At 42.5% G+C, this 14226-nt stretch overlaps 1 protein-coding gene across 1 annotated transcript; it reads right to left on the bottom strand.

The window, feature by feature from the left end:
* Nucleotides 1–2201: 2201 nt before the first annotated feature.
* On the bottom strand, nucleotides 2202–13992 carry LOC308067144 (uncharacterized protein; the record flags this gene model as incomplete). Its single annotated transcript, XM_080395476.1, has 4 exons — nucleotides 2202–5591; nucleotides 11428–11529; nucleotides 11627–11682; nucleotides 13918–13992. 4 exons carry the CDS (start codon nucleotides 13990–13992, stop codon nucleotides 5588–5590), a joined length of 237 nt encoding a protein of 78 aa, XP_080251602.1. The 3' UTR covers nucleotides 2202–5587.
* Nucleotides 13993–14226: the final 234 nt, after the last annotated feature.

A 14226-nucleotide genomic window follows, 5' to 3' on the forward strand; every position in this document is an offset into this window, starting at 1 on the left:
GCACCTACCAACTAACCGTCCTTCCAGCCAAGAAGGACCAACAGCAGCTTCTTTGTACAGACAGCTGGCACCATCACCCTGCCTGCTCCTCACCTGGGGACAGGCGCGTTGCTTGTGATGACTTTTTACCTGCAGGTGTGCTGGGGGAAAGAGAGCAGCAGTCAAACTGGAAATTAGACCAGACAGTGATTTGCAGTAGGAAGAGAGGTTGTCAGTCTGGATTTCCTTAAGCAAGTCTTCCAAATGTTTGTGATATGTATTCCTGCTCTGGCTGGGACTAAGGCCTTCATCTTGTTAACAAACTGCACTGGAAGCACCATGTACCAGTTACAGCTCCTGTGGCTCAGACTAAATTGTGAAATTTTGTAGTGAGATTTTTACAGCTTGAATCAAAGAAACCAAACCGCAATTTGCAGAATGAGGAGATGTTCTTACCCTGGTTCTTCTTCCATTGAAGAGAAAAAATGCTTTTGTGAGAGAGAGCATTTAAAGGTTCAAAGAACAGGCTGTAAGTATACTGTCACCTGTTACAACTTTCCTATTTGGAAGAGAAACTGCTAATATGAATGTAGTGTATTTCTCCTGTGATCTTGTTTATTTACAGAAGGATGAAGAAAGCCTTTTCCCCTTTCCTTGAACACAGTACAAACAATCACAAACAAGCAGTTGCTGCACACACATTCCCAAATCTGCCAGTCCTGACAAGGGCTGACCTCAAAAGGTCAGACCCCTCTGTGTGGCTCCTCAGTTTTCTCTCTCCTGTATCAAGCCAACAGAAGCACATCAACCATAACCATGTCTGAGCAAGCAGGGAAGTCCCTGACTTTGTGAGGTCCTGCCACAGAAACTAGATTTTTGAGAGAGGGCTTCCATGGTTCATCTGTCTTTACCACATAAGCAAAGGATAGTTATTCTTTCTACTGATCCCAGAAGAGCATGCATGACGTGTTTCTGATTATAATGGGATGTGTAGGGATTGTGGATTAAAGACTTGTCCTAAGGCTGTTATTAGCCTTTTGTAGCATAATAACCAAGAGCCGAAGGTGCACCGTCTAATTTAGGTGTTTATAGCAAGTCATCTCAAGATAGTGCCCAGATCTCTATATTGATTGGATCGGGAGACACAGTATTGCAGACCTGGATAGGCAGGGGATTGACCCACCCATTGCTTCTTTGTACTTAGAAGCTATAAGAGCTCCAACAGCTGAAGTGCTGTGCTGGATGGATATGCGCTCTTTAGAAGGAGGAAGGTGAGATGCACAGGAGGGTTATGCTCTGCACAGAGAGGTCTGCTATGGACTGTGTGATGGGCTTGTCAGGAGCTTATGGGCCAGGATCAGAGGGAAGGCCAACACAGGTAACATCATGGTAGTAAGCATCTGCTACAGATCACCTGGTCAAGACGACCAAGGAGATGAAGCCTTCTCTAGACAAGTGGAAGAAGGGTCACTGTTCCAAGCCCTGGCTTTTATAAGATGCACTGACTGACTTGAAATCTGCTGGGCAGGAAACACAGTCGGGCACAAGCAATCCAGATTTCTGGAGTGGGTCAGGGACAATTTCTTGACACAGGTGCTGGACAGGCTGAGTAGGGAGATGCTCTGATTGATTTGCTGCTCACAAACAAGGAAGAGGTGGTTGGGGTTGTGATGGTCAGTGGCAGCTTTGGAGAGACCAACAGGTGTAGATTTTAAGATCATGAGAAAGCAGAGAAAGGTGAGTGGCAGAAGAATGACCCTAGGTTTAGGAGAGTAGACTTTGGCTTGTTCAGGGAACTAGCAAGCAGCTTCCCTTGGGATATTGCTGTGAAGAGTGAAGGGATGTAGAGGGTTAGGTGATCTTCAAGGAACATCTCCTCAAAGCTGAAGAATGGTCCATGCAGTTATGCAGAAGGCTAAGCAGGCAGTGCATGAGGCCAGCTTGGGTGTACAGACAACTACTGGTTGAGCTCAAACATAAAAAGAAAACATGTAGTAGGGGAAAGAAGGGACAGGCAATCAAGGAGCAGTGTAGAAGTACACAGGCATGCAGGGATGGGATTAAGAAAGCCAAAGCTGGGCTCGAGGTGATAACTGGTGATGCTGTGAAAAGCAACAGGAAGGGCTTCTACAGGTACATTAGTAGTGAAAAGAAGACCAAGAAAATACGGGTCTGCTGCTGAATAGGGCAGGTGATCTAGTGATGAAAGACACACAAGCCTCTGAGTTTCTCAGACTTTTTATTTGCCTCAGTCTTCACTGGCAGAGTCTTCTCCCAGGCATCCACATCTAATAGTTTGGAAGAGAGAGGTACTACCCACAGTTAAAGAGGGTGATGCTGATGTCACTTAAGTAAACTGGATATACACAAATCCATGGGACTAGATGGGATGCCATCCAGCTAGGAATAAGGAAGAAAACTCTTCATAATGAGGGCTGTCAGGTACTAAAGCAAGTTGCCCAGAAAATGTGTGCAATTTCTGTTCTTGGAGGCACTCAAAACTCAGCTAGATGAGGCCTTGAGAAACCTTCTGTTTCATTAAACACAAGATTGCATGACAGTCCTGCAGAAGTCCTTTCCAACCTATTTTTTTCTATGATTCTCAGTAAGCATCTGAATATATACTGAAGATCCCCTGGAAATGTGCCTTAAATTGTGCAACATCAAATGTAGCGTGGCCTAAATGCCATACAGCCCCCAAATGGCCCATGAGTCGTGGAAATCTGGAGGAGAGGGTAATAGTGGTGGTACAGGGACTGCAGCTGCCAGGAAAGTCTCTAGCTGGTGGTCATGAGGTTTAGTGGGGTTTAAACAGTGCTCTCTGCTGCTCCACTCTGATCTGTCACCCTTTAGGTGTGCTGCAGGTACTCCAGGACTTCCTGTCTTGAACGTCCTAATGCTCAAGGTGTTGGTGTCACACTCTCCAAAGACTTCATGAGTCCCTAACAGATCATTCTCAAGAGTCCCGGGTAGGCTGAGACCTGAGACTGTGTTGACATCAGTGTAAGCAACTGTGGCAGCTGATCATGCATCTGTTCTTGTTTCACCGAGCTGGCAGAGGTTACAATAGCAGCAGAGTGCAAGAAGGTCTTGCCATGGATTAGGCACCAGCAGACAAGCTCTCTGAGAATCCTGGGCACATATTCAGGTTGCTAGGGTGGACTGGCACCTATGCTACTGTATCTTCACAGCTCTTGGTACCCATCCTAGGAGCTTGCAATGTGCACACCTTCAGTGCACAGTGCAAACATACCCCAAGAAGACCTTGGCTTTCTTGTTGATGCTTTTACCTTGTTTCTGAACAGCTGTTTCTTCAGATGTTGCACAGCTGCTGGTTCAGCAGGTTCACATCCACAGAAAGGCTACCATAAGTACTTCAGGTTTAATTTATGTTTAATCACTGTTGTGGACATGTTAGCATTCCTTATTTTAACACTATTTTAGAAGGGCTGCCTTGGAGGATACTTAATCCTCTGGAGACTTCTGGTTGGAAGCATGAGCAGATTTTCCAGGCCCATAAGCATCAGACTGTATCTCAACAAGCGAGACACTCTGTCCCCTGCTGACTGACTACATGGAGCCATGAATGTCCTGGAGCAAAATTCAAAATTTCTGAAACCTCTCTGTGGATGATGAAATCTTGGGGAGCAAAACCATGCAAACACTGAGCTTAACTTTGCAGTAAGCGAACAGGACAAAGTTGCATGTGCCTGTTAACAATTAAGTAGACAATTCATGTAATCTCTGGGAACAGTAGTCCTTGATGTTGAGTCTGCATTACTGGTTGATGAAAGTCCAAATGTCAGTCCCATGTATAATCTTCCAGCAGAAGTTGTGTGACTATGGAAATATCAGAAACCTTGCTGAGAGCATATATGCATTAAAATAATAGGTTTCTATGCAATACTAAGTATTCATTTCCAAACCAGGCTTGATTGCTGTGTTCCTGTCCACTTGGTATGAGTAGAACTATTTTCTTTTTTAGTTTTAGACCTTCTCTGCACATCATAACAACATCTGACTGTTGTGACTAGAATACCACTCAAGAGGGGATATTCTCTTCAAAGAAGTGAAAACTGATGTTCAACACTGAGCAGAAGGTTGGTAGCAAAGCAGAAAGCCAGGTAAAAAACCATGAATCTAGCCTTAATACCAAGAGTCATTTACTGCTTAAATGGGCTTACATGTGATACAATAAGCAGTGCAGGAAAAGAATTGTCTCTTCATTTTTTTATTTTTTATTTTTAGCAAAGATCACTGAAAGATTCCTTTAAAAATAAACATCACTGTACCCAGGAGAGCAAAAGAGTTATCGAGTGAGAACAAACAGACAAATTGGCTCCGAGTTTTGGATTTCCCCATAATGCTCTAATTTAAAACAGAATAAACAAAGAAAAAAGGAAGCAGTGGAATACTAACTTCGTCATGTGAAAGAATGGAATTCAAGTTAAGAAGAATTCAATTAAGAAGACATTTACAAACACCATTATTAATGCCAAAACAATTGTTTTACCTTTCCAATGAGTTCTAGATGTCTTTGTCAGTTACATTGAAGATCAGAAACTTGTCCTTATATTGCATTTAGACAGAATACTTTTCTGTGGTTTCACGTTCTCATCTGACATATCATCTAAGCCAAGCTCGTCCCTGAAGAATTAATATCAATGGAGTTACATGCCAGGAGTGTGACTCTTTCAGTACCCATTAGTCTAGGATTAAATCGTATTTAATTGGTCCAGTTTGCAGACCTGACCCCTGGCTCTCGCTGAAGCCACCCACTGCAACAAAACACGGGCATTTCAGACCTGTTGCATCCTTCTCTCCCCTCACTTTCCCAAGCACCCCCAGACCTTCTCACCCAAACTGGTGAGATACCTTCAGGCAAAATATGCCACTTGGCTCAGCCCAAATCTTTCTGTAATGCCTCTGCTTCTCAATGACATCAGCCATTTGTATGTTTAAGTTCATTTTTGCCAACTGTAAGCCTCCTCTGGGGGCACAGGGCATGGCTGAACCCTCCAAATGGGGCCCTGCGAGAGGCAGCTGCTGAAGAGACCCCGTGGCTGCAAGGGTGGGAGAGGAAGAGAAGAGCCCATATGGGTGCTGGTATTTGCTTGGGATCTTTACAGCTCTGTACAGGTAGAATAGAGGCACAGAACGTAGACAAGTTTTGGAGGTGGAGCACTGTTACTCACAGTGTACGTACAAGTAGGCCCCAGCTTCTCAGTGTCACTGTCTTGGAGGGACAGAGAAAAGTCCCATGGCTTTTGAAGTCACACATGCTTTTTGCCTTTCAGAGGAAGACAAGAACCCTGGCTGGTAACAGCAGGTACACGACAGCCAGCAGAAGGTACTTTCCGTGCACAGCATGAAGTTATTTTTGGTCTCGCAAAATGCAGTACCTTTGCTATTTATCCTTGAGTGTCTTTTACTAGCACTGCGTTTATTTATACTCACACAACTGTAGCACCCTTCATAACATCATTAATTCTCAATGCAATGCCGTTTGTAGTGGTGAGCAAAATGCAAGAGCTGGCCCCCATCAGTGGCAGACTGTCCAGTGGCGACAGCAGTATATCCCAGAGAACTGGGTAATTCTTGCTTGCTCTTAACTGGAAAAGAAGCAGAAAGAGGGAGATGAAGCTCAAAAAGGCAAGTCACAAAGGCTTGCTCTTAACTGGAAAAGAAGCAGAAAGAGGGGGATGAAGCTCAAAAAGGCAAGTCACAAAGGCATCCTCATAAAGGCTTAGTGGTTTTGCCAAGACAATTAAAAATGTTTTACAAGGAATACAGTAGGTTTATAGGAAATTCAGAGACCTATGCATGTCAAGAGCTTCTCATCCTTACAAGGCAAAGCTGTTAGCACCGTGCTTCTTATAGTTACTTTTCTGAGATATCCCATGCTTAGCAAATTCCTCAACTCACTCAATTCATGCTCCAGTGGTGGTATTCTAGTTTGGCAAAAGGGAAATTAATTGTGTCCAGCAACATACCATTTTACTTTCCTCAGGAAAGAGGTGATACAGGGAGAGAGCAGATTCAACATACTCATTAGTTATATATTTACATAAAAAAATGAGCTGGTCTTTTGGCTAACCACTGAAAAAGGAAGCTTAATTTGTTTGACCAAGGCATTTTAAAGGTTTTAAAAAATGTTATTTGATAATATTATGCAATAATCGGGGCACACATAGCATCTGGATCTGCATGCTCTATTGGTAAGCATGCCTGCCTGTCCAGAGGGACACAAATTTCCTGGCACCAGCCAGAGTGATACCTCAGGGCTTTTTGAGGATTAAGCGTTGGTTCCCTGTGCTGACATTCTCCATAAAGGTCAGTTAGCCTTTCCCATGTCCCCTGTCAAACTTACTGACACTGAGTCCCTTTCCTTTGCTAAAGATGATTCAAGCCTTGGAATATGCCCTTGACTAATGAGCTATTTTGGTTTCAGAGCCAGCTGTTTCTCTGGTGCAGATCGGTGTAGCTCTGATTTGAAGTAAAAGGAGACGACTTTGGCTTTGACAACCTTAGCCGCTTTACCAGTATAACTGTTTTGGCAAACCCTCCTAGCAGAAACACAGCTTATAACCACAGGAAAGTGCTTTGAACAGTAGGTCTGATTCCAGCGCTTTGCATGAAGGGACGTAGAGTGGCAGAGGCTGCTTGGCTCATGTAACACTATCAGTACGAGGCTTTAGCTGTCAGGGCTATGAGCATGATTCTTTTGCAATCATGATGGAGAAGGCTAGTCTGACAAATCTCTTCAGTATGGGCCAGGCCTGAGAACCTGGCTGTATATTTAGACGCCCCCTACTGTCATTTTCGATCTGTTTGCTGAAAGGTCTGTGGGCTTCTGCGTTCATCAGTTATCTCCTTGATGTGAGTTCTCTTAAAAACTTTCCCCTTCCTCCCTGCCCTCTGTGCCTTTCCAGCACATCAGCCGCAGTGCCATGCTGTCAGATGTGGCTTTGCCCGGTAAAAGTGCTTTCCTCGCAGGCAGGTCTTTTCTCTGCACAGTGCTAATGCTCCTGACAGCTCAACAGCAGTCCCTGTCCCACCAGCTCACCATCATGCCATCTGTGTGGATGAAGCCTCTTCTTTAGCCCCTAAACTTGCCAAATCTGTGCTTTCCTTGTTTCTTGGATCAGCTCATATTCATCTTTGAGTGGATTCTTCAACCTCATCATTCCCTTCCTTCACAATCAAGAAATCTCTCTCTGGGTCTATGTCTGCATGTAACAATATAGGAGATCCAATCAAAAAAAGAGTAAGAGACTGTAAATAACCATATCTCCATTGTATAGCTAGATAACTTGGGGCCAGCAGTATCTAAGTATCCAAGTATCCAAGGTCATAAAGAAAGTTTGTGTCAGACCCTGCAATTATATCCAGTTTTCCTGTATCCCAGACCCTTGTCTTAGTCATTAGAGCACCCATAACATCTCTTTTCTACACTTCTGCTTGCATGTACTAATGAAAGCTTTTCTTTCAATTTCTAACAATTTCTGTCATGAACTCTTCATTGTATACTGAGATTCAGTCTGACAAAACCATGTTTTCCCTTTACTAAAGCAATGGGAGCATGTACTTCTGATGAGATTTGGCTTCTTCAGCTAATGGACCAGCAAAGTTTTTCTGTTTCTGAATTTTCCTTAATTCTTGAAATCAGCACTGAGACAAGTTCATTTGAATGACATTTATCTGCTGATAAATTGGGATCATGAGTATAAAATCCAGACTTCTTACATCAGTCTGAACATACCAGACATACTCTAGGTCAGTATTTGGAAAAATCTGTCACAGGCAGCTTATGGGGCAAGACTGGATTTTATACTCATGACTTATACTCTAGTTTTAGCATAGGAATATCTGAAGCTTGTATCGGTGACTCACTTGTTAAAATATTGAATCTTGAAGCAAGGAAATAATCTTGCTGATTGTGTTTCTGTGCTTTCTAGTATGTGTCATGGAAAAAAACTGGCTGTCCTGCCAGACTTTGCCTCTGCGGAATCTGGTCATATTCCTTTAGCACCTGTTGATTAACAAATTACCTGAAACTCCCTCCCTTGCTTTTAATTATTAAGCATGATTGAAACCTCTGTAGGTATTTCTAATAGTTGCTGGAATGCTGAGATAGCGCATATTTAACTGTTCTGGCCTGCTGGGCTGGAAGAACCCACAAGCAGTCATTTGTTTACATGAAGATTCCCGTTTTGATGAATTTTTTGATGAACCCACAGCTGGAGGGTGCTCTATCTGCTAACATCCTGATGTTAGAGCTGCACTGCTTTTCCAGAGCTCCTTCAGGACCGGCTAGTTTTTGTCATTTGGGTCCCTCAAGCGCCTTTTCTAATACAGAGATAATGCAAAGCCTCTTACAGCCTGAAGGAAATGTCAAATAGGTAGGATTATGTTTCAGTGAAAGGCCAAAGTAGCAGTGTTATGGACACTGGGAGACTCTGATGGGTCATGGTCTTGTGGCAAATACAGGTTGAAAACAATGTATGAGCTACTCAGTGGAACTGCATGGAGTTAGATGACACCTCTCCAGCCAGGCTTTCTCTCTGAGACCCCAGAGGGCAGAGGTAGCCATCGTGGTGGATATGGATGGTGGTGCAGGAGGGCAGTCACGCAGAGGGAAAGAGGGCATGGCGTGGTACCACAGGTATCTGTGCTATGAGCTCATCTGCAGAGGAGTTTGGCTGAGGTCTCACCTTCAAGCCATGGGATTTGATGGATTGGATTGGGCTGGTGAAGACATGCAAGGGACCCAGGGTAAGCCGTGCTCCTTTAGTCACCTTGTCGATGCTGCATGTCAGCATCCCCCCATGTCAGTCAAGGAAAGCAAGAGATCTGCTGACGTGGAGAATATATATCTGACGCCAGTTACATCAGCTCTGTCTGAACTGCCAGGCATGTTGTAGCAGAAATGCAGGATTTCAGCAACCCTGTTCAAGGTTCATGGGCTTTTCAAAAGAGTTGTCAACCCAGGCCAGTGCTGTTTGCAGTAGAACTGAGTGAAAAATGGTGTGGAAGGAATCTAAATCATCAAGTTAGGATTGTATTTCTGGATTGGAAAAAGAACATTTGCCTTGTGATTTCCCAGCTCAAACTCTATGTAGACATCGCTCATTTTTTTTTCATTATTCCTGTAATTTAATTGTGGGATTTACTCCTTGAAAAAAACCAAAGCCAAACAAAACCAAAACACCACAACAACCTTTCAGTTCTGTTACTCAAAAGAAAATTTGTTAGCAGGATATGTGCACTTATTAAATTAGAATGTTTATTAGTTGCTCATTTATTCCTTGAAGTTGAGAGGAAGTTTTCTCTTTCTCATCTTTCCCAACCTGCTCTGTCTGGGAAAGCTGATAGCATCTCACTTTTTAACTGCAGTTTCTCATCCTGTTTTTAGCAGACACGATGGCTGCAAATGAAAGGTGACCACAGAGGGAGTGGCTAAAATGTCATTGTTGTACATTGTTGTACAGGCTGATGATTATTAGTCACAGTATATATTGGGAAAGGCTATTCGTAATTTTATGTGCCACAAGGACAGTTTGTTTTTGCTCTAAGCCCACTAAATTGCTGTTTCAGCTGGATATTTGTTGCAGCTTGCTTCATTGCAAAGTCTTTGGTCATCTGGATAGCATTTCTGTGGCACGGGTGAGAAGTCACGGTAGTAGCTCTAAAGCTTTATTAGGAAGAAAGTTCTACTGTTACTGTTTAGTGTGGGATAGACTATGATGGGATGACAGGATACTTGTTAGAAATGCCAAAACTTTAATTTTATTCTTTTTTGGTCATCCTTTCTACTCACATTATATATAAAGTCCCTTTCAGTAGAGGCTCTACATATGTAAGATATCATAAGCAAAATATGTATGGGAACAACCTCTTCTAGCTTTCCCTTCCAATGGAAATCATTTAGTAGTTAAGCTTAACATCTTCTGAAATGCTGCATGCATATGGGTGTGGAATTGAACATGCTTGGAGCTCTCTGAAATGTTTCTCATGCTGCTATTAATATACGCACTTTACTAACAACTTGCATTATTGACATTGTTGTCCGTTGTACTCATATAAAAAATAATGGTTTTGTGTAATTCTCAGCAATATGATACAGCCATAACTCATGTAGTGAAATCTGGTTCAAAAAGGGACTGAAGACCTCATTGTTCAGTGGAATACATAATCTGCTGACTGCTCTGTTCAATTTGGGCTTCAGACTGTAAACTCCTGGGTCAGGTTTTTTATAATCTTGGTGTGAGCTGACTGATTGAAGCACAGACAATGGAAGGGCAAGCCAAAGGCTCCAGATTTTACTGGCATATTGTTATATTAGATTCCCAATTTTAATTTACTGAAAAAAACCCGTATTTATCCCATGAGATGGGGAAGAAGAACTCAAAATTGTGATTTTAATGGTGACAGGTGGTGGTCTTGAGTTTGCAGTGCCTTGAAACAGAGAGCTAAGATATATGAACCAAGCCATCGTCCCAGGGCAGTGCTAATTTCCAGGCCATCAATGCTGCGGTTCCCAGTTCCCATCTACGAGGGTGCACTGTAAAATACAGGAGAGAGAGGTGACCCCAGCCCTTTCTGAGTAAAGCAGAGATTGGCAAGCCCATGGTGACAGCATTCCCCCTTTGCACTACTGATGTGGCCTTTTTTCTGAAGAAATGGCAAGATGTACTGCTTTGGGGATAGATCCTGTTTTGCTTCTGGAGGTGTAAAAGAGACTTCCTACCTTGGGGTGAGAGTGGGGAAGGAAAGATGTGGCTTGCACAGCCCTAGAATTTTTCCTTAAACTATTTTTTAATTAAAAAAAAAAAAAAAAAGCACTTTCTGAGATGTAAATTGACTATAAATGTCTATTTTGAAAATTGTGGCAGATTTTACCCTTTTGATAATTTCACATTTAAAGAAAATATTTAAATTATTGAAATGATTTTTTTTTCTAATTTAGGCTAACTCAAAGTATCAGTATGAAATAGCTTGATTTAGTCCAAGCATTTTTTATGGCTGCCCTCTGAAAAATGTTAGGCATCTAATTTATTCAACTAATTCAAACTAGGAAACCTGCCAAATTCCTGCAAATTTTCTGGCAACAGGAAAGGATTATGCTCTGGCTTCTCTAAAGTCTAGTGTTGTTTTTATTTAGCCTGCTCATAGCTTTAGATAGTGGACAACTTGTAGTATTAACTGATGGTTTCTTTAGCAATGGGTTAATTTTGGCATATTTGAGGTAATGGGACTCTCTGGGCAGAAAAGTAGGCAATGACACACAGCTCACTGGAAGGATAATTCTTTGATGTCTTCTAGGACCCAAATGGGAGAGAACTGGCCTCACCCACAGGCCAACCCATACTCATGCAAGCTGCGTGCTCCATTGTACATTTTCCTGGTGCTAACGGGCTGTGTGAAGGAGGATGCCATATTCCTTACCCTGCTTCCAGACTTTCTTTTGCACTGGCCAAGGCAGAGGCTTGCGTGCGGCTGCAGCAATGTTCTCTCTTACCTCTGCAGGTTTCTGTCCGAAGAGGGTCCCTGATGGCCAAAGGAGTCATGAGATTATCATACATAAATATACACTTTTGAGACTATGTTGACACACCGACATTTCATGGTCTTAAATAACACTTACCTGGCATGTTCTTCTTTGATGCTAGCACAGTCATTCTGATTACGGCAGACTTCTGCCTATGAAATGCCAATAAAGAGAGTTTGGATTATTAACACTGCCTGGTAACAGCAGGATTTTTAATACCCTGCTCTAACGTAGCTAGCAAACTCCTGTTTAAGAGGCAATCTTTTCTCCTAATCCGATTTATGACTTGTTAGGTATAATTTGTAAATGGCCAACACTATCTTAGGTACTTTACAGACATAGTTTATAGCATTATTTTTTAACTGCATTGAATTTACCTTGATGCTAAGCAGATAATCCACTATTATGCAACTACTTTTCCAAACTTATTAATCAAAACTAAAGAAGACTCATATTTACTTTTTGATGTGCTTCTACAGGTTCCCACGTGCTGATCTGAATTTTTGGTTTGTTCCAAATTTGAAAGAAAAAAAGGGAACTATCAATAAGAGGTATGATTTGCTTCTGCATTTGTGTGTGCAGATCCATCCAGTGTAATGTCCCTGGTTTTTTTTCCCTTGTACATGAATATTTACACTTAATGAAAGCTTCAGTTTCAGTCTCTATAGAAGATGTATTTGCACCAAAGTATTCACTTATCAAGTATGTGCCCAAAAATGGCACTTGTAAACAGGCATTTCATAGAATCATAGTATCATAGAATGGTTTGGCTTAGAAGGGACCTTAAAAATCATCTAGTTGCAACCCTCCTGCCATGGGCAGGGACACCTTCCACTATTTCCTTGTTGCAGTTCAATTTCTAGGTACACAGACAGTTGCTTAAAAAGGCAGTTGGCTGCCTGGGATGGTTCTCTGATGGTAAGTATGAATTCATTAATGTTTGAATGCACAAGTCTCAGAATACAAGAGCTGCAGACAAGCAAAGTTGTGTTTTCACTGGAATATTTGCCTGTGCTTACACCCTCAAGTGATGGAGGCCTTTAGTTGTTCAGCACAGAATATACCAAGTGCTTCATAAAAAAAGGGTTTCTACTTAAATGACTTCCCTGAACAGATTATTCTGTGTTCAGACTGTGACTGATTAGCATTGCACTAGTTATCTGGGGGACAAGTTGCTCTTGTGAAGTGATCCTGATTGACAGAAGCTGTAAAACAGGTATAAAAAATCTGGACTGACATGAGAGAGGTATGATGGGAGCACCTATTTGCCACTCATTATAGCACAAGAATTCAGGATAAACTGAAATGTTTAGGCTATTTTTAAACTTTTTCACTTGCTACCCAACTAAACTGCGATACACCCAAACCACTGGCCAGTATGGATCTTGAAAGCATACACAGATCAAAAACTGATTAAACAAATGGATAGATAAAAAGTCTGCTAGTGTCTATGAGCCTTCATCTGATTAAATCCTTAAGTTGCAGATTGCTAGAAACTAGGAGGCCACATCTATTTTTACCTTGCTTACATCCCTCCTGAAAGCACTCACTGTTCAGCTGTGCATCTTCAAGCGGTGTGCTGGCAGTGGGAGATGTTCAGCACGGAGTAGCTGCTCACAGCTTCCAGTGATTTGCTGATGAGAGACTTCCTCAACTGGCTGTGGCTTCTGGATCTTTGTACTCAATATCCTTGGACTTTCCCTCTGCTAATTTCTGGGTGGATTTTCTAAGCTACAGTATTTGTGCTTTCTGCTGTCCTCATGTACTAAGAATCGTACCAGGCACGGACCCTGGGATGGTACTCAGGAAAGCCATGGGGTCTCTGACACTTAGGGATCAAGGCTTAGCTGCAAAGTGCTGTCTCTGAACAGCAGGGATGTGATTGCACAGAGATACGTTCAAGTGTTTGCTAAGCTGGTTTACTGCGTAATAGATCCCAAAGCCTTTTCTTCGCGGAATGTTCTTCCCAAAGCTTTTAAAACTACATTTTATTGATGAATGCCATGAAAAGATGCAGAAAAAAAAAACCCCAACAATCCCCCAGCCCTCTCACCCACCGCCACCACCACCAAAAAACCCGCAAACCACCCCCCAAAGATACCCCAACCAAAACACCAAAGGAAAACAGACGGAAAATCAGGCTAAGCTGCTGGAATGGGGCAGCTCCTCGACGATTTCTTTTTCCTTGGGTGCCCCCTCGTGTTCACCACTAGTGTAGCCAAGTGCGTCTGGACTGGCACAGGCAAAAAATACCCACTTGCTATCAGCTTATAAGGTTAATCTATTTCCAAATCCTTTGTTCCCCCCTCTATCTAATATCCCTATGACTTCATAGCCAAAGAATCCATGTGCAAATCTGCAGGTTGAATGCACAGTTTATGCCTTACCTTGGACAGTCCAAACCCATAGAAGGCTTCCTCTGCCTGTGTTTTGTCCCACGTTATGTGCATAGGAGACTTCATCAACACTTTTAGGTCTGATTTTAAGAGGAGCAATTCCAGCTGAAATGCCAGAGAGATGAGGATGCTCACAGCAGCTGATCGGATCAAGGGATTGAATTTGTGCCTCTAACTGAAAGTTATTTGTTCCACAGGCTGGTGTGTGGGGAGGAAGGTGAGCTACAACCACAAAGCCAGAGAGTCTGTGGCTTTTCTGTCATATGACACTTAAGCATCTGCTTCGAATCATTGTATTTA

This window comes from Falco punctatus (genome assembly GCF_963210335.1).
Source record: "Falco punctatus genome assembly, chromosome: 7".
Lineage (NCBI taxonomy): Eukaryota > Metazoa > Chordata > Aves > Falconiformes > Falconidae > Falco > Falco punctatus.